The sequence below is a fragment of the Hesperophylax consimilis genome, chromosome 10 (genome assembly GCF_061612785.1).
Source record: "Hesperophylax consimilis isolate HC1 chromosome 10, BYU_Hcon_1.0, whole genome shotgun sequence".
NCBI classification, from domain to species: Eukaryota; Metazoa; Arthropoda; class Insecta; order Trichoptera; family Limnephilidae; genus Hesperophylax; species Hesperophylax consimilis.
Window position 1 is genome coordinate 17,681,048 of NC_142845.1, and position 20,972 is coordinate 17,702,019.

At 36.3% G+C, this 20,972-nt stretch overlaps 4 protein-coding genes across 5 annotated transcripts in view; 2 read left to right on the top strand and 2 right to left on the bottom strand.

The window, feature by feature from the left end:
- tefu (Serine/threonine-protein kinase tefu) overlaps positions 1-7,448 on the bottom strand; it is a 57,068-nt gene extending 49,620 nt beyond the window's left edge. Inside the window, exons 1-2 of the mRNA XM_089636349.1 lie at positions 7,176-7,448; positions 4,013-4,115 (exon numbers count right to left, since the gene is read on the bottom strand). Of these exons, the coding sequence (XP_089492475.1) occupies positions 4,013-4,115; positions 7,176-7,376 (304 nt within the window). The 5' untranslated portion in view covers positions 7,377-7,448. The remainder of the gene's footprint in view (positions 1-4,012; positions 4,116-7,175) is intronic.
- Positions 7,449-8,377: 929 nt separating this feature from the next.
- On the top strand, positions 8,378-10,510 carry B9d2 (B9 domain-containing protein 2). The gene is made up of 4 exons (XM_089636121.1): positions 8,378-8,555; positions 8,633-8,758; positions 9,748-9,973; positions 10,375-10,510. The coding sequence occupies exons 1-4, from the start codon at positions 8,468-8,470 to the stop codon at positions 10,466-10,468; spliced, it is 534 nt and encodes a 177-aa protein (XP_089492247.1). The 5' UTR covers positions 8,378-8,467; the 3' UTR covers positions 10,469-10,510.
- A 462-nt stretch (positions 10,511-10,972) lies between these two features.
- Positions 10,973-17,057, top strand: tctn (tectonic). Its single transcript, XM_089636350.1, has 5 exons — positions 10,973-11,104; positions 11,996-12,167; positions 12,656-12,846; positions 12,974-13,564; positions 17,049-17,057. The coding sequence occupies exons 1-5, from the start codon at positions 10,973-10,975 to the stop codon at positions 17,055-17,057; spliced, it is 1,095 nt and encodes a 364-aa protein (XP_089492476.1).
- The window catches only part of Atg1 (serine/threonine-protein kinase unc-51-like protein Atg1), a 146,196-nt gene continuing 140,436 nt past the window's right edge, over positions 15,213-20,972 (bottom strand). Inside the window, exons 11-14 of one of the 2 annotated variants that reach the window (XM_089636685.1) lie at positions 20,778-20,941; positions 19,654-20,061; positions 19,049-19,184; positions 15,213-18,090 (exon numbers count right to left, since the gene is read on the bottom strand). In XM_089636685.1, the coding sequence (XP_089492811.1) occupies positions 18,017-18,090; positions 19,049-19,184; positions 19,654-20,061; positions 20,778-20,941 (782 nt within the window). In that variant the 3' untranslated portion in view covers positions 15,213-18,016. Of the gene's footprint in view, positions 18,091-19,048; positions 19,185-19,653; positions 20,062-20,777; positions 20,951-20,972 lie in introns of both variants that reach the window. The other variant, XM_089636684.1, reaches the window with a different exon arrangement.

Here is a 20,972-nt window from a genome sequence, read left to right on the forward strand (position 1 = left end):
CAGTCTCAGAAATCTATTATTTTTATGGTTCACTATTTTGCTAGGTATTAATTGAGGTGGTCGATATACATGTGTGTAGGACGTTCGGCTAACAGTCAAACGGATTGAGTTTGATGCACAAGGCGTGTACTGAATTACTCCCTTTTCAACAAAAGTTATGTTCAGTGTACATTACCACCTCAGGAGACACAGTACACAGCTATTGGAAAACACCAATAGCTGTATTTAATGTAATAGCAGTGCCCTTGAGGTGGTCGATATCCATGTGGGTAGGACAGATTGAATTTGATACACAAGGCATCCTGACTTACTTCCTTTTCAACAAAAGTTATGTTCAGTGTACATTACAACCTCAGGAGACACAGTACACAGCTATTGGAAAACACCAATAGCTGTATTTAATGTAATAGCAGTGCCCTTGAGGTGGTCGATATCCATGTGGGTAGGACAGATTGAATTTGATACACAAGGCATACTGACTTACTTCCTTTTCAACAAAAGTTATGTTCAGTGTACATTACCACCTCAGGAGACACAGTACACAGCTATTGGAAAACACCAATACATAGCTATATTTAATGTAATAGCAGTGCCCTTGAGGTGGTCGATATCCGTGTGGGTAGGATAGATTGAATTTGATACACAAGGCATACTGACTTACTTCCTTTTCAACAAAAGTTATGTTCAGTGTACATTACCACCTCAGGAGACACAGTACACAGCTATTGGAAAACACCAATAGCTGTATTTAATGTAATAGCAGTGCCCTTGAGGTGGTCGATATCCATGTGGGTAGGACAGATTGAATTTGATACACAAGGCATACTGACTTACTTCCTTTTCAACAAAAGTTATGTTCAGTGTACACTACAACCTCAGGAGACACAGTACACAGCTATTGGAAAACACCAATAGCTGTATTTAATGTAATAGCAGTGCCCTTGAGGTGGTCGATATCCATGTGGGTAGGACAGATTGAATTTGATACACAAGGCATACTGACTTACTTCCTTTTCAACAAAAGTTATGTTCAGTGTACATTACAACCTCAGGAGACACAGTACACAGCTATTGGAAAACACCAATAGCTGTATTTAATGTAATAGCAGTGCCCTTGAGGTGGTCGATATCCATGTGGGTAGGACAGATTGAATTTGATACACAAGGCATACTGACTTACTTCCTTTTCAACAAAAGTTATGTTCAGTGTACATTACAACCTCAGGAGACACAGTACACAGCTATTGGAAAACACCAATAGCTGTATTTAATGTAATAGCAGTGCCCTTGAGGTGGTCGATATCCATGTGGGTAGGACAGATTGAATTTGATACACAAGGCATCCTGACTTACTTCCTTTTCAACAAAAGTTATGTTCAGTGTACATTACAACCTCAGGAGACACAGTACACAGCTATTGGAAAACACCAATAGCTGTATTTAATGTAATAGCAGTGCCCTTGAGGTGGTCGATATCCATGTGGGTAGGACAGATTGAATTTGATACACAAGGCATACTGACTTACTTCCTTTTCAACAAAAGTTATGTTCAGTGTACATTACCACCTCAGGAGACACAGTACACAGCTATTGGAAAACACCAATACATAGCTATATTTAATGTAATAGCAGTGCCCTTGAGGTGGTCGATATCCGTGTGGGTAGGATAGATTGAATTTGATACACAAGGCATACTGACTTACTTCCTTTTCAACAAAAGTTATGTTCAGTGTACATTACCACCTCAGGAGACACAGTACACAGCTATTGGAAAACACCAATAGCTGTATTTAATGTAATAGCAGTGCCCTTGAGGTGGTCGATATCCATGTGGGTAGGACAGATTGAATTTGATACACAAGGCATACTGACTTACTTCCTTTTCAACAAAAGTTATGTTCAGTGTACATTACAACCTCAGGAGACACAGTACACAGCTATTGGAAAACACCAATAGCTGTATTTAATGTAATAGCAGTGCCCTTGAGGTGGTCGATATCCATGTGGGTAGGACAGATTGAATTTGATACACAAGGCATACTGACTTACTTCCTTTTCAACAAAAGTTATGTTCAGTGTACATTACCACCTCAGGAGACACAGTACACAGCTATTGGAAAACACCAATAGCTGTATTTAATGTAATAGCAGTGCCCTTGAGGTGGTCGATATCCATGTGGGTAGGACAGATTGAATTTGATACACAAGGCATACTGACTTACTTCCTTTTCAACAAAAGTTATGTTCAGTGTACATTACCACCTCAGGAGACACAGTACACAGCTATTGGAAAACACCAATAGCTGTATTTAATGTAATAGCAGTGCCCCTGAGGTGGTCGATATCCATGTGGGTAGGACAGATTGAATTTGATACACAAGGCATACTGACTTACTTCCTTTTCAACAAAAGTTATGTTCAGTGTACATTACCACCTCAGGAGACACAGTACACAGCTATTGGAAAACACCAATACATAGCTATATTTAATGTAATAGCAGTGCCCTTGAGGTGGTCGATATCCATGTGGGTAGGACAGATTGAATTTGATACACAAGGCATACTGACTTACTTCCTTTTCAACAAAAGTTATGTTCAGTGTACATTACCACCTCAGGAGACACAGTACACAGCTATTGGAAAACACCAATACATAGCTATATTTAATGTAATAGCAGTGCCCTTGAGGTGGTCGATATCCGTGTGGGTAGGATAGATTGAATTTGATACACAAGGCATACTGACTTACTTCCTTTTCAACAAAAGTTATGTTCAGTGTACATTACCACCTCAGGAGACACAGTACACAGCTATTGGAAAACACCAATAGCTGTATTTAATGTAATAGCAGTGCCCTTGAGGTGGTCGATATCCATGTGGGTAGGACAGATTGAATTTGATACACAAGGCATACTGACTTACTTCCTTTTCAACAAAAGTTATGTTCAGTGTACATTACCACCTCAGGAGACACAGTACACAGCTATTGGAAAACACCAATACATAGCTATATTTAATGTAATAGCAGTGCCCTTGAGGTGGTCGATATCCGTGTGGGTAGGATAGATTGAATTTGATACACAAGGCATACTGACTTACTTCCTTTTCAACAAAAGTTATGTTCAGTGTACATTACCACCTCAGGAGACACAGTACACAGCTATTGGAAAACACCAATAGCTGTATTTAATGTAATAGCAGTGCCCTTGAGGTGGTCGATATCCATGTGGGTAGGACAGATTGAATTTGATACACAAGGCATACTGACTTACTTCCTTTTCAACAAAAGTTATGTTCAGTGTACATTACCACCTCAGGAGACACAGTACACAGCTATTGGAAAACACCAATAGCTGTATTTAATGTAATAGCAGTGCCCTTGAGGTGGTCGATATCCATGTGGGTAGGACAGATTGAATTTGATACACAAGACGTACTGACTTACTTCCTTTTCAACATAAGTTATGTTCAGTGTACATTACAATCTATATAAATAAAAATTTAAATGTTCATTTGTTCAAAATTATCTCCAAAAGTTCTTCACCGATAGCTTTTAAATTTTGACACAACGTTGCATGTGAATAAGCTTGGGTTTTTGTATACCTATATTAAATAGGTTATATGTCACCTGCGACAGATAAAAAAAAGATTAAAAAAAATTAAAAAAACACAGCGCCATCTGTTGGATGTAAAAGCAACACACGTTATTGTTTATCTATCTGAACAGACAGACTGAGCCACAGCAATGCGTACAGCTAGTTTTTTTATAAATATATAAATACATTATCTGGTAAGACTATACAATTTACAATAACATTATTTTATTAGGGATTAAAGGAATTAATTGAAACATGAGAAATAGCACAGAGGGCAAAAGCGAGTGCAAGGAAGCTAAACATTATTATTTTTCAAGGTCAGTTTCAATTGAAAATAAATCTGATTTACAGATATAACACAAATCTTTTATGAAGGTGGTTTATAAGAAATTAAATAGAGTAGATTCATGGCTTACTTTTATTGGCTCCGGATATGAGACTTAAGAGTAGGGATGAACTTTGTCCCATCACATTTTGATAAGTAGATGTCCCTTTTCCTGAATCAAACTTCTCAGCTTCCTGTAAAACAGTTAATAATTTTTTTAAATTAAATTCATAAAACTATTGTGAAACCATAATTGAAATGTCTGTCATCCCACACAATGAAAGCGAATTTTCATTTTATGTAATTAAAAATCAAAATGCTAAAATTAAAAATTTCCCAAATGCAGACAGTTTTCTTTTATAGTAATTAAGGTAAATGGAAAGGTTTTATTTAAAGTAAGTCAGATATGTATGTTGTTGTTTTTAATTTTAGGCATGATTCCAGGTTCTCATCAATAAGACGATTTCTCAGTTTACTCTTGATAAAGTTCATGCTTGAAAGAGATTGTTCGCATGAATATGTAGAACCAAAAAGGGAAAGAATAGCAAACGCGAGTTTTTTCAGCTGATCGTAAGAGTCAGGAATACTATTCCAGACGTTGAAGATGATCATGTCTTCCTTCTCCAGGTCTTTCAAAGTAGACCACTTGTGTTATGAACTAAGATCACATTTGTTCTTCTCCAATATTTCAAAACCAATACAAAAACGTTAAAATTTAGAGCTCCATATTTCCTTGTTTTTTAAATTCTGCAATTGTATTTCAAAGTTACCAATGTCAATGCCAAAAGGAGAAAATGTCAACTCAGTTATCGTAGCATTAAGATGATTTTTGACGAATGCTAAGGTCGCTCTGCTTTTTTTAACTCCTGAAACCTGCTGGCCATGGATATTTGTGCCAGAGCTGCACTCAAGGAGCTAAAGAGCCGCATGCGGCTCAGGAGCCGCACTTTGCCGACCACTGGTCTATACTGACAAGATTTAATATGAGCATGATTATTACACTATTGTAACATTTTCCAGAATTGGTATTCCTGATACAATATGGCGTGAATTTAACACTGGAAACAACATATATGATAAGTATTAATTTTAACTAAATTGAAACATTAATGCATCTCCCCCAACATAAATAGTTGTTTTTTGTGGTAATTAAGTTGAAATGAAAATTATTTAAATAATTTGTGCATATTGAGAAGTAGGCGGAGTGGGGAAATTTTATCCAACTTAAAAAATTGTACCTATAGAGTTCTACTACAGCATAAGTTAATCGAAACATTGTTTATTATAAGATAGTTATTACTAAAACACATAAATAAGACCATATTATGGAGGTTTAAGGTCATTGCTGAATAAGGCAAACATTTCAATGCAGTGTAGCGAATGAATTGGGAAAGGAATAATAATTAAAGGAAAACATTAAGTTGTTTTGGAAGGAAGTCAAAAGGTCCCGATGTGGCCCTGAAACTGGAAGCATGAAAGTGATAAAATCGAAAGATGGAAAAATGTTGATGAATGAGGAAAAAATAAAAGAGAGATGGATGAAGTATTTCGAGGAAGTCTTTGAAAGCGAAGTGAGTGACAGTGATTCTAGCGGCGAATCATATATGAATGATTATGGACTGAATGTTACCGAAATTAGCATGGATGAGATAGAAAGATCAATTAAGTGTATGAAGAATGGTAAGGCTGTCGGTTTCGACAATATTGCTGCTGAATATTTTAAAGGAGGTAGCCGTATAATTCTCACATGGTTGTGCAATCTTTTTAACCAATGTTTAAAGGAAGGTTAAACGCCTTTAGATTGCAGAAGGGCAGTGACCATGCCATTATACAAAGGTAAAGGGTCACGTATGGAATGTGGGAATCATAGGGCTATTAGCCTGCTAAGTTCAGTTGGCAAGCTGTATGGTAGAATTTTGATTGAAAGGGTAAGAAAGGAAACAAAGGATAAAATATGGGATGTGCAAGGTGCTTTTATGAGTGGAAGGGGGTGCATGGACCAGATCTTCTCATGGCGTATGCTCACCGAGAAGTTTCTGGCAAAAAACCAGAAACTTTTCTGTGCCTTTGTAGATCTACAAAAAGCATACGACCGAGTCGACAGGAAAAAGCTATGGAAGGTGTTGTCCAAGTATGGAGTGAATGCGAATCTGACTCAGGCAATTGCGTCTCTATATGAGGGAAGCGTTGGATGTGTTAGGGTGAACGGTGGTTTTACGGGGTGGTTTGATATCACGAAAGGTGTTAAACAAGGCTGCGTAATGTCACCGTGGTTATTCAATCTATACATGAATAATTGTATGCAAGAATTGAAAGAGGTGGGATTGGGCGCGAATTTGAGTAATTTGAAAGTATGTTGCCTGTTGTATGCTGATGATGCGGTGCTGATTGCTAATAGTATGGATGATCTGCAGTCTCTCGTGTCTAGGATGAACGAAGTATGCGTGAAGAATGAGTTAATGATGAATGTAAGTAAGTCTAAAGTAATGGTGTTTGAAAGAGAAAGTACGAAAAACAGTGTGCAATATAGTTGTGAATGAGGAATACTTGGAGCAGGTGGATGAATTTGTGTATTTAGGAAGCATGTTTACGAGAGATGGGAAGGCTGACAGAGATATTGAAAGAAGAGTAAATGCAGGTAACTCCATTAATGGAGGACTGAACGCAGTTGGCGCTAACAAAAAATTGTCCAAAGAAGCGAAGTTAGCAGTCCACATTGGAGTGCTGGTACCTACCCTGATGTATGGAAGTGAGGCATGGAACTGGCAAAGAAAGGATGAAAGTAGATTGAATGCTGTTGAAATGAGATCCCTGAGGCGTATGTGTGGTAAAACCATGTATGATCGTGTGAGGAATGTGGATATCCACAAAGAGTGCAAGGCTGATGTAAGAGTGAGTAAGCTGAGTAAGATCAAGAAAGGGACGCTTAGATGGTTTGGGCATGTAGAGCGAATGAGCGAAGAAAGGAGTGTAAGGAGAATATACAATGCAAATGTGAATGGTAGCAGAAGTCGGGGACGCCCGAGGAAGACATGGCACGACCAAGTGAATCAGATACTTGAGTCGGGCCATGTCAAGAGTCAGAACAATAGAAGAGTATGTATGAGACGATGTATGAATGTGAAAGAGGCAAGGAGTGTGTGCCAAGACCGAGTTGTTTGGCGGTCCGTCCTCTCTGCCTACCCCTGCGGGGAAACGGCGTGATGGTTAGTTAGTTAGTTAAATACAAACGTAAACAAAACATGATTTCTAACCTTAATAGTCCAGTCATGAACTTTAAGGAAAAGACTTTTCCATGTGTGTCCCGTGTTTCTCCTGTGATTTTCATTCAAGAAGACGGGAAGCCCTGTTCCTCCCAACAATTCCTTCAAAGAATCGGCGCATTTTTTCCTCTCAGTTACACGATCAGATGTCAAGCCGTCATAAATGTTAGAAACCGTATTTTCTAAAGACATGTCGATATAATATCACTATCATGAGCACTATTAATCAGCACATTATGTACAACAAAAATGTAGCAATACGAAAGTCAGTGACATTCAGAGAATGATATCAATAAAAAGAATTTATTAGTAAAAACACAATTCCATTTTCAAAAAGCGCAATTCTTGACGTTTGAAGATTTTCTGGCGCTAAACCAGAGACAAGCGACAAACTGTCAAAAAAACTTTTTACCACCCAAAGATAATAGTTTCGAGGAACGCCAGGCAGGTTGCCGCAACATAACAGTATGGACCTAAAAAGCCGTGGACCGAGCGATTCGAGAACAATTTGAAGTCGTGGGATGAGGGCGAACATGTATGAAAATTGCCAAAACCTACTTAATTTTTTTAATGGCTTCCCATTCCATGTTTCATTAAATACCCCAAAAAATCATAAGCCGCTATAACTGCATTAACAACACAAAAAAAGTTCATTATGCACCACTTTACATGACACTTTAGCCTGGGAGTCGAGGCCTGCAGGCGGAAGTTTACGTGTGATGGGCCCTATTGATAATAATATTATTTTCTATTTCAGGATGTGGGGATGGGGAGGTTAATGCAATTCCACACGTCCCATATTAATAGAATAAAATAAATATTTTCTAAGAAGTACAAATTAAAATAAAAACCAAAATAATCAGTTTTGTTCATGGCTGCGATGGCTCGGAATTCTGAATATACAAATGATGCTCATGGCAGCCTGTGGGAAGTTATTATTCTTTAAATTTACATAGGTAAAGATGAGAGAACTGACATTTTTTTTCTCTTGAATACGTTTCTGTTTGATACAGTTCTGTCGCAGCAATCTACAACCGGAGTATAATATAAAATAACAAGGTTTTCTTACCCCCCTCCCCTTATTTACTCTCTTTTAAAAACCAGTACGAACTGTCTTGATTTTTTTTTTTAATACGGCAGCACTGTTAATTAGCGTTTCCATAACAACAAGATTTCAAAATAGACCCTATCAATATTATCACCGCCACCTTCAGATATTATCAAATATTATTGAATAGAAGATCCTAGTTGTATTAAAAATTGTATTGTTATCTAATTATGGAATGGCCGAACTTTACTTGATTGGGGAACTTACTGGGGCCTATGGTTTCGATGATAACTACCATTTTGGTAGATTTAGCATTCACTCAGGTTTATTTACAGTATAATACCATTATTTGTTATTTTGTGGTAGATAAAAGAATGACTAATGGTTTTTCGTATTTCAGGTCCAAACTGGAGGGTTATTTCTGGATATACAGAAGGCCAAACAGTTGCAGATGCACCATTGTACGAAGGACCAACTATTTGGGCACATCCACTAGACGTTTATTTTACAACAAAAGGAATTCAAGGTATAATTTGCTTATATAGAATTGTAAAAGCAAACACAAGAACTCTCTGTTTGTATTATGTAAAACAGACTGCCACGCTAGGCGATATTAGGCTGTAGAAATTTGTTAGTGCGTATCTTGAAGAGGCTTAGATTAAATAAATGAGAAAAGATGAATGCCACTAGCCTATGTAGGCGTCCTTAACGTTTTCCAAGTGAACAAATCGAAGAAATTTCATTTTCATGCTACCAACATCAAATGTTAATAGATGTTCTGCTCTTGTTTGTCGAGTTCAGGGCTGACTCTGTTAGGCGCAATTGGAGCAGTCTGCTCCGAGGCGCCAACTTCCCAGGGAGCCACGGAGCTGATAATACCTTAAACCTAATACAACTCCCTTGAGATTTTTACTAGAGCTAGGCGCCGTTTGGCTTAGGGCCGGTCCTGGTCGAGTTGCTCACTAAACTAATATTTCATGTTTGTGGTCAAACAAAATACGGAGACTTTAGTTGTTTGAGATTAAGGAATTGTGCAGTGTTGATTTATACCCCTGCTTGTGCCAACGTTAAGGATAGTACCACACATCTAACTATTATTATTATTATCTCCATTTGTTACAAAAAAGGAAGATAATAACACATTTATTATTATTTTTATTGCCCTGATAATGAATGGACACTGTAAGACTTCCCGAAACGTTGGCTGTAGGAGGAGTAAACGTAAGGAAGCTTACCCTACGCTACGGCTACGTCCCAGGTGGGATTTGGCCTCCTCCACAAATGTTCTCCATTGGCTGCGGTCCCTCATCATTCCTTCTCTACTCCAATCATCTTTCACTCAATCCATCCACCTCTTCCTCAGTCTGCCTCTGAGCACCCACTTGGTCATAATTTTCAACATCCTATCATCTGACATTATTTCTACATGACTAGCCCATCGCATCCTTTGTGACATACAGAACCATACAATGCAGAAATTATTGTATTGTATATCGTGATTTGTTTTGTTTTTAGGTTGGCCCAAAATCCAAGTGCAAGTCCACTGCCTGGATTCCGTGGGCCGGTCTTGGCTGAAGGGATACTGCATCGTCCCCGTGCCCTCCACCCCCGGCCGGCACATCCTAGAGAGCCCGTGCTGGGTGCCCAGCCCCTCCAGCGTCAGGGAGAGAGTCTCACAGTACTTCCTCGGCGGGGCGAATCAGCTGCTATCGCCCGACGTGTTGAGCTCCGGACACGATAGGTGAACTAATACTTTTAACAAAGCGTGTTAATTTACATTTATTTATTATAGTTAAAGAAATATATTTATTTTACTTTCTATCATTCTGAACCGAAACGTCGCTTGAAATGTGACTATAGCCGTGTTTAGTGGCTAGATCTGAATAGCCAGGTTCTTCTCGACCTCCCCATTCTCCTTCCCATTCCAACTTCCTTTAACCTCACAACAATCCTCAATTTGAGGATGACATAGTCTCACTGACTCCCGGCAGTTGGGACTCTTGTGCAGCAATGACATAAAATATTCCCATTAATGACCTTACCATCCTTCCTCATTATTTACCCCTTTGAAGTTAATGTTTAATGCGTGTGTCAATCTGATATAGCTACGGAAAAAACCTAATAAATTTGTTTTATTTTCAGATACAAGTTGAAAACTAATTCATCTGGCTACGTCAAACTCAAACTAGAATTGATTTTAAAAGATTTCAACAAATTTGGAGTTGAATATAAATAAATAACTTTATTTAAAAAGATATGGTATCTTGCCAACCCATAAATAATGAAACAGTTTTATTTTGTATTGTTTCTATTCTCACAACTTCAACATTGTATTAATTTAAAAATCAATAGCTACTCTCCTTTAGTCAATGTTACTTTCCATTCTGATAAATTATATACAAGTGTTTATAAAAGAAATCAAAGTTTTAAAGCGATAAATACAAATGGTCCATCGTACATTGTTCACGAAAGCAAAACAGAACTGCCAAAACCAAAATCCAGCAAAAATGTTGACACTTGGAGTAAAGATGGCGGAAAGAAATTCAAGAAATCTGTATTAAACGAGGTGACAACGCCAAATGTTGATTCCGTTGAAGATATCGAAGAGGAAATAATCAATAGTTTCACAATCTTCAATGAGAGTGAAGATTCTAACTCTACCGTTATTCCCACTGATGTTTCGTTGCCAGAAAATGTAACGGATTTTTTGGAATCGAGCACCGAAGATGCGACGGAGTTTATGAACACAACAGGGAGCACATTAAATACAACGATCATATCCACTACTCCAAAGCCCGTAACTAAGAAGTCCAAAAAGGGGAAGAAAACCCCCTACCAGACCAAAAGTACCATTTGTGAATGCGATCTTAATGTAAGTCTAATTGAAAATAGCTTAGATTAGAAATACATATGTATGTATCTTAAACATATTGCAGAAACTCAGTTTGTCTCTGTAAAAACTCTCGTTGTATTGTATTTCAAGCTGACACACCTATTTTCCACTTGCGATATCATTACCATCATGAGCTACGGAGCTTTGAAATATCCATTTAGTTGTCAAGACTTCAGATTATTTTTTCATTTTTGTTTTTCAATAACTGAACAGTTATTGATGCATTAGGGAAAAATTTTATCCATAAAAATAAAAGGCAATGTTCGCATGTGTGTGCCCTATAAACTATAGACTCAAAAACTACTCAACCGATTTCGCTGAAAATATCAAAGTTTGCAAATATATTATTTACTTACTTACATGATTCCATATAATTGAGCTAGGATTCACTCACCAAACACAAGAGCCTCGCCTCTTTATGGTGAGGAAAAGCTATTATTATTTACCTTGATAACACTGTATAATATGTATAATAATTACCTTGATTGTTCTTATTAGTGACAGTAGTATTCAGAGAGTGGTAGAAGAAGTGGGGGATTCCTGAAAAAGTTATGGATAGTATAATGGCAAAGCATTGCCGGGTCCCCGAATTTTAAATAAATAATGCTCAATTATTAATATTAGGTAATTAATATCCTTCACAACTGCATCGAGCTGTTTTACTTTTTATTAGAGTCTGGCAAATAAGAGAATGTGACTGAGAGTTGACGTGCAGAAACCCATTTTGGTACGAAGCGGGTTCAACAGGAAAAAAATCACAAATCTGGAATCCCCTAGTATTATTACTAATAGCTTGGAAAAAGCTGCGCAGTACTCACAGGGCCAAGCGCATTCTTTACCATGCTGATTTTGTATTTATTCCTATTTCAGAAACCCATTTGTGATGTCAACTGTTGCTGCGATAAAGATTGCCTCGAATCAGACAAAAGTGTGTTCAGCAAATGCCTTGACAATGATAAGAATCCAATCGAATATTGGAAATCTAAATATTGCGTATCCAAACATTTTGCCTTTAAAAATAATACACCTTGGCTAATGGAGAGTCATTCCAATGATTTATTTTGCGTTTTGAAAGATAATCTTCCACCAAAACTGAAAGGAAAACACCCAAAGGTAAAATAAACATTATAAATAAAATTGGTTTCTCTTGTTGCGAATAACCTGACAATATTTAAATTCCTCCTGATTACCTCATTATTATAAGCGGAGAATGTTGCTTGTGCAAAGGTGAAAAACTAACCTAACCGCTATCATATTGTATATTTACAAATGTTTTATGTATTTTGTTTCAACAGAATATAACTTCAAAAGAGGAACTCAATTTTATAACAAAACAATTTTATGGTTGGCCCGATGGAATATGCACCAAAAACACTGAATTTGACAATACTAAGCCTTACACAAACAATGATGAAATCTGGATCTTTGTGAACACAACTCTTCAAAGACTTGGTAAAAAACAATGATATGTAATAAGTATTTTGTTTATAAGTGGTCTGAATATTTATAAATATTATTGGTGGTTTTTAGATGTGCCATCTTCAAGATTGAATAACTATTGCAACAGCAGAATAAGCTTTAGATATCTGGTAAACTCGAACTCCAGATGTTTGAGTGCATTGCCCGATGTAGAAATGTACAAGGTGTACAATCATTCTGACCATTTATATCTAATATCATCTCCTCTGGCGGTAAACGAAACCTGGATAAAATCCCCCAAGGTCACTAAAATAATACATATTCAAATTTAATTATATTTAATATTTCTCTTGGCTCTCTCAAAAAATAAACTGTATAAAGTTTGTTTATCAATAACTACATAAAATTAAAATATGCTTTGTCTTTTAGGACTGCCCTGCAAATGTTTGCATACCAATAATTCCTTATGTTTGCAACTTGCAAAACTGCTCATTACTGAATTCCACGGAAAATCATCCTCAACCATCCTGCACAGAAAATGCCTGCATCAATATGATCACCTCAGTAAAATACAACTTTTACACAAATGGATCTGAGGGTTATACAAACGCAAGTATTTATTTTGGACTCTCCGATATGTTTCTCACTTCTAAATATATTGAACAAGATTTCGAGATCACGCAATCATTTGTAAATAGGAATGCATCGGAAAACGTCAGACCTCTCAGTGGGAATCCTGGGTATAAGTTTGGAAAACCGATCATTATTTCAAGAATGATAACATATAAAGAAAAAAATGATTCGGAAGAAGTCGACACACTGGAATACTTCTCTTCGAAAACGGCATACCCTCTTCAAAATGTTTTCGCCATTCCAAAGAACATCAACGGCTTATGTGTGTTGTCCAACTTATCATTTCAAGAAATTAGATTTCATGACAACGTTCAGTTTAAGTGCCAGACTGTACAAAATGTCTCAGACTTCATATTAAAAGGAAATGCAACAGACGCCTGCGCAAGTGTACAGTTTCAATTGATGGATTATATGCAGTATAATTTCATTGAAGGAACTCCTAAAATATTTCTGTCAACGATTGGCAATCCTACACAAGACGGAAGAAACTGGATTGAAATCTTGCATGAATTTACAACCAACCCAATTAGCGGGGTGTTTGCAGAAGACAAAGAAACTTTAACTTGTTTTAATGTGATGTCGAAGGTGCGTTATACTTTTGTTTACGCGGCTGATCAGCAACCAAATGCTCCAAACCAAATGAATATCATAGGCGTTGGAGCTAACTATTCAGCAAATGATAATAATGTATTTGAAGTAAAAGATAACCTTATTGTGGGAACATTTTCAGTAAGCACCAGGTTTGTGGATGTTACTAAACCGCAAGATGTGCGCTATGCCAGAGGACCCAGTTTTCATATGCACTTGCCTGCGGATTTCTTTTATCCATTTTCGTTTAATGATAGCCCACTTATAAAAGGTAAAAACATTTATTCGTTATCAAGCTTGATTATGGTGCTAAATTACATGGTATCACTAGATTAGAGTTTTTATTTTGGTTCCGCTTTGTCTGGTAAATTTATAATAAGGCTGGCTTTACACACATAAATATTTTCTCGTAAGTTGCTTGTGTAAAAAGCTTATAGCAAAATTATCAATGTTGAAGACATTGTTAGTTACTTACTGTAATTTATAGCACGCTACGAAAGTCGAAAGAGGCGTGAGTTTTTGGCAGGTCTAATCATGTAAGTTTTTAGATTCTCACGGCCAAAAGCATTTTTGTTGTTTGTTTTTGGGGTGTTATGCCGTGTTGCGCTAACTCCTTCTTTAGCCGACGGATCTACCGGATCTGCCCTGATGATGGACACTGCAACGCTGTCCGAAACAAGGGCTAAAGAAGGAGTTAGCGCAACACGGCATAACACCCCAAAAACAAACAACAAAAAAGGTCTAATCATGTTCGCATAAACTTATAGCCTTCTCACAGCTTATGAAATCAGTTTGATAAGTTGATACCCTTACTGTAAGAAATGATATCTAAGCGCGCCGATGACAAGTGTCAAATATTAAAAAACAGGTTTTTATAGATATTTTTCCATTAGTAAGTATCTCCCGAAAACAATATAATTAATAACACTAGATAAAACCCATATATAAGCATTGCGAAAACAAATCTAAACGGAAAGAAGATTTTCTGATTACAAAAACCGAAGAAATATCATTTATTTTTCTGGTGGTAAAAGCTTTCCAAAAATGAACATATTTTTTTTTGGTTAGCGGTCAATCATTTCTAACCTCAACAAATAATAGAATTAAAGAACTGCTATTAATTGGCACTCTTTCCAATTCTGCCATCAATGGAACGAAAACACTTTATTTGGGCCCTTTTGTCTTTATTGACAAAGTTGCGTCAATCATGACGGCAGCAAGTCATTATTAACAGGAAGCCATCTTACCGCAAATAAACTTACAGGTGTATGGGTCATTTGGTGTAAGTGAAGTAACTTCCAAACAACTTATGTATTATGTAATTACTATAAGATGAATGTATATGTAAACGCATGGGTGTAAATGTAATAAGTACACTTTTATAAAAGGATTGTTAAATTAAATAAATAGAATATGTTTTAATAGTTTTTATTTCTTTTTATATTTCTATAATACAATTTTATGTTTTGATCACAATATTCAAATAATGATAACTTTAAATTATAAACATTTTATAAAAACAAAAAATATTGTTTGCCATTGTATTAAGGCAATCTTTTGGTACACAGCATTTTCATTAATTACTTTAAATAGTATTATTACGCTTACGTTTAAATTAAAAATGCACTTTTAAAGAAAATGAGTTGAGAAAAAAAACCCCGACGACAAAAAGAAGTCGTAAGATCATTGGTAATATGAAAAGAATGAAATAACAAGGTTAGAAAGAGAGAAAAGTAGGTCACTCCTAGCGCGACTAAAGGTAACTTTACTCTTTAGGGGGTAAACACTACGGACGTTACTGCTATTCTAGGTACCGTGCACTACATCATCCAAAAGTGCTACATGGGTATGGAACTCTGTTATGTTTTAATATTGCAATTCAAATTCTACATTACACATATTTACTTCTAAAGTTTACAATCACGCCCGTCTAACAAATAATACAATTCACAAACCATATGTATTAGGAAACATCTCTCACAGAATACATTTATACGTAATATTAAGATGTCAACTGTGCATTAACTGGATGTATTTAGAAAAATAAACTATCACAATTTTGTACAATATATAAAAAATACACCTTCAACAAAAAGCTTTTTACAAATTCGTGCTCAGTTCTAAGTATAATTATATTTGACTTCTTTTATAGTTAAGTTATAGAGAACTGACAAAATGTGTAAGTATATCATGGAAAATGGTTTAAATGGTCAGTATTCATAAAACTATTAAAAACAGATAAATTTATGATTAAACATTTCTACTTTCGACCACAGGATATTTTATTTACAAAGAGAATATTATTATTATCATTATTCTTAAATCTACACAAGAATAAATCCTCCATGTTTTTATCTTACAAGTAAAAATTATCCTAAATGTATTTTAATATTTTTTATGGTATAAATATTATTTTCTTAACTCAGAAAGCACTTAATTAAAAACATGACTACATAACTGGCAGGGTGAAATATTAATTCACATTACACAATATTTTATACTCCATATACCAATCTATACATTCATCATCACTACACTATCGTATTTACTATGTTTAGTAAAAAAGATATTTTGGAAGCTTTTTTACAGCAACATACACATTAATTTACAAGTGTTTACTTAAAAAAGAGAATCGCAAGAACTAAATAATTTGACAATAATAACTGTGGAAGTATTTACGATTAATAATTATTGATTGAATAACTTATAATTATTTACTTTACTTAATAAGCATTATCTCTATTCTAATAATTACTAGCTGAAATTAAACAAAAAAAAACAGTCATTTCTAAAATCGCAAATTATAAAATAAGTGGCAAAAAAATCAGATGGTGTATTAGAAATACACAAGAAACAAAACACAAACATAAAACATTATTTATGGCAAAAATGAGATACACAATATTTTATTCCGTTAATTACTGAATACCATTAATATACATTAGGAAAGTAAAGGTACAAATATTTGTTATTATATTACCGGTAATTACGGGTATATCGATACTACTAACTATTTTTTCGTAATACATTTGACAAAGAAGAGCGTTTCCAATATGAAAACTATAAAAAAAATCTCAATTATTCACAAATTGTTGTTTATTGTTATTTCTGAGATGCGTACCTTATGAAATAAACAGATATTTAAATTAAGGTCATTTTGTATAATCAGATTTAAACACAAATTAAATTTTCGGCCGTCGGTGATTATCATTTTCTATGCAAATAGTCATGTGCAGAAGCAGATTGTCATTGCTCAAGTACAATCTGATTAAAACTTGTTCAGAAAGTTTAAAATAATGAACTAAGGATGGATCGTTTCAAGGAATTGAACAATTCAACACATTTCAAAGTTTATCTTCAAGTTCTGTGAAGGTTCTATTCAAGTTCTATTATTATATCATTATTGGCCAGGGGCTTCACAAAGCTGAAATGATAACAGAATTTGAATAAAAACTTCGCAGAACTTGAAAATCAACTTTGAAATTTGATGAATTGTTCAAATTCTTTGAAACAACCCGTCCTTAGACTTCGGCCAACTGCTATTGTAACGCAGGAAAATTCTGTCTTCCTTATAGTGCACTGCAAGTGTAGTGATTATTGCTAGAACAGTTGTCAGATATTTTCTTATTCTCAATTTTTTTAAATGCCAAACTTTAACCCTTAGGAGCCGGAGCCCTGCAATTGCAGTATCGACCTTACACATTCATTTTGACTTTGGATATTACTTCTACATGGCTAAGACCAATTGGCCGATAATGTGAGGTTTGCATTATTGTCATTAGGTGTACACGGATACAACTGAGTGTTTTAGACGTTGTGTACAAGCATACCTGGAAATCGAGATCAAATCCTACAGCAGGTATCAACTAGCTTTGTTTGGATACAAGTTATGCTTTATGTTAAAAACCTTAGGGTACAGCTTCAGTAAAAAAAATCATTCAATGTATAAATCTAATTACTACTCGTGGCTTTGAGATGCTTTCGAAATGTTGGCCATTTACTAGATTAAGATATTACAAAGAACAAAAAAAGATGAATTTCAATACATATTTCTTAGACAGATCAATTTTTATTGCATTTATCATTAAACTTGCTACCCTTATTGCTGCCAAAATTAAAAGATAACTCTATGGACTCCGTACATGTCTGCAAGATGGTAGGTAATAATTGCAATGATGATTTCTGAATAAAATCTAGTTTGAAAGTGTATTGTTAGCCGTTACACAGATTGGCGAACGCAAGCAGACTGTATTACGTGAGATCAGTTGCGTATATGTATCCTTTCTGCTGAAGGAGGAACAGCCTCTTCTCCACCGCATCTTTATCTGAAATAATAAATACATTAACATTAACACCTTTGAACCTCTGAATCAAGCAACTGCTCATTTCCAGTGGGATTATGGGGTCTAGATTTTAGGTTAGGTTGTGAGACTGATTGAATAGGGGGAGAAGGAGATGGGAGAGAGAAAGGTTGGGAAGTACCTGGCTATTCAGATCTGGTCACTAAACACAGCCAATGCCATTTCAAGTTCTGAATGGTGGTATTTCACCGGGAATATAACCTGGTATCATAGCGATAAGTAGGTTATACAAAATAAATTATGGTTGTACAAATAAATTTTAACCCTCTTATCTATCGGCGCATTTAAGACTATGCTAAACCCCTTTCAGCACTGATCTGTTATAGCAAAGTTTGATGTATCGTAATACGTCTATAAAAGAAAATGACATCCCAATAAATTCATCTGTGAAACATAATTCTTAAGCATTTGGGTGGTCTTAAACTGAAAAATGGCTTAGGCCAGAAGGGTTAAGGAATTATTATTTGTGTAAAGAATAATATCATCTATTTAAGTTCAACACTATGTACGAGCCAATAATAAAAAAAAAAACGTTTTTTTGGCGCTGTCAGTTGAACTACACAAGCTGCATTGTGATTGGCACGGTAGAATTTTGAAATTGACCAATAAACTGCTTGCACTCGGTTAAAGTCAATACTGCAAATGCTAAAGAAGCAAGCCAGACCGAGCATACCCCTAGATATAATACAAATAATCCTACAGCAATATTGCACATATGCCTAACTAATTTTACATAGACGCAAACAATAGTAAAAAAAAATAATTTTGTTATATAAAACAGGAACACAAAATAAACTGCACTTAAGTCATCTTTTATTGATGAAATTGTAAGGTTTTTTGTCCCTTAATGATTCTTCCGCGATTTTCAACCTACACTGACAATATACCAATTATTTGTGGATAGACGTGTGATAATACTTACATCTTATGAGCAACATCTTGTCGTTTTGATGGGTGACGTGCTGTGCGAGGGAGTGGAGCAGTATTTGGGCAGTTTGATAGCGTTGGAAGCAAACTTCGGGCTTTCCAAACAGCTCATCCAGGGCAGCCGTTTGGCACTGAACCAACCAAATAATTATATTAGCATTCACAAAGTGGAGATAAAATATTAAAGTAGTCAAACGGTGACCATCTTCATTGCAAATATGTAATACAATTCTTTTGAAGCATTTGAAATCATAGAATAAAGAAGAACACAAGTAATGTGATGTGACCTCCGAGTAAACTGGCGATTAGAGCTACTCGTAGAGTAACATATTATATTATCGGTTTCACTACTGTGAGTAACACTACCCGTCAAGGAAATGCCTGTTTTTACCACCATGTTAATCCTATAATTAACCAAGTTACTGAACGGTTCACTCAGAAGTGGTTAAATGACCCTCTGAGTTTTTGGCATTCTTTGTTTATCTAGATAGGATTTTAGATTGGCAATCCAAAAATCTCCAAGACTTACATTATAATAGTCATTTTTTGTTTACATTTGCAGTATAAAATATGGATGTACCAAAGACATGTTGAACTCACCATACGAATGGCGTGGTTGTACAGAATCTTATCCGCAGTGGCGGGGCAGGCCTTCTTCAAGCCCATGCTGTTGAGTCGCTTAGAGTCGGCCAGCGTGGACCTGTACTTGTTGTTCATGACGGACAGGACGTTCTTGACGGTGGCAGTGGGGTGCAGCGAGCGGGCGCGCAGGTGCTTGGCGGCCAGCGCCAGTCCGGCCCCGAGCAGGTGCAGCGCTCTGACCAGCAGCACGAGGCGCTCGCCACCGCCGTTCTCTCCGCCCGATGCCAGGTCAGGGTCGCTGCCCGGCGGCGAGGACGTGTCCATGAGAGCGGCCAGCGGGGCGCCGCGAGAGTTGGCCAGCTCTAGAACGCACTCGCTGAGGGCTAAGACGAAGTTCAGCTTGGCCAGGGTCTCATTGTGCTCGCGCTGTGGATGTCAAATAATACTAATATAAAAACAAAAGTGTGAATTTAAAATATTACTAGCTTTATTAGCCGGTTTCGCTTGAGATTTCAACACTTTTTTTTTGTAATTAACAATTGAAAGGAAAAAAGATATTCTTTCTTATGTTTTCACTGTTAAATGAATAATTCAAAGCGTTATAGCTCATGATGGATGTGATCATTAAAAGTAACATTTCAATAGCACATAATATAGCGTCTCTACATTATTACTTCATGCGTTCAAAAAATAAAGGTCTACTGTTGACGACTCCATTCTTCTCCCAATTTCTCATAAACGATCCATTAAGTGTTCGAATAAACAGAACAAAATTTCCTCGAGCCGAGCCGCGAATTATCGCGAAAGAAACAAAGCAAATGCAAGCAGCAATTTTGTCATGTTTATACGTAGCATAACAGAACATACAAACAGATTTCCTGCTTTATAGCTGAAAATATGCTCTAAAACAAGTTTAACTGTCAATATATCAACAACAAAAAAATTTTCTGGACTACATCTCTTATCCTTAACTTCACTTAACCTTTTCCTTAATCTATTTCTTTTGGGTAAACTTCATGGATTACACGTGCGTCATCCGCATATATGGATCGCTGCTGATGTATCACATTTGCGACAGCTGTATAGATCAGGTTAAATATTCCTTGTATATAAATTAAATATGTATTGAAGTTTTTGCTTACATCTAGCAGGGTCTCTTGCGGCAGGTCGGGAGCTATGAAGGTGAGCGGGTGCGGGAACAGCGCCTGGAAGGAATCGGAGATGTTGGGCAGAGTGGACGCTCTCGACGGGCCGTTGTTGTTCTCGGCTGCACGCAGGGCCGCCAGCACGATAGGCGGCGAAGTGCCTAGAAAAGCTACCAGTTATACGGGGGAGGA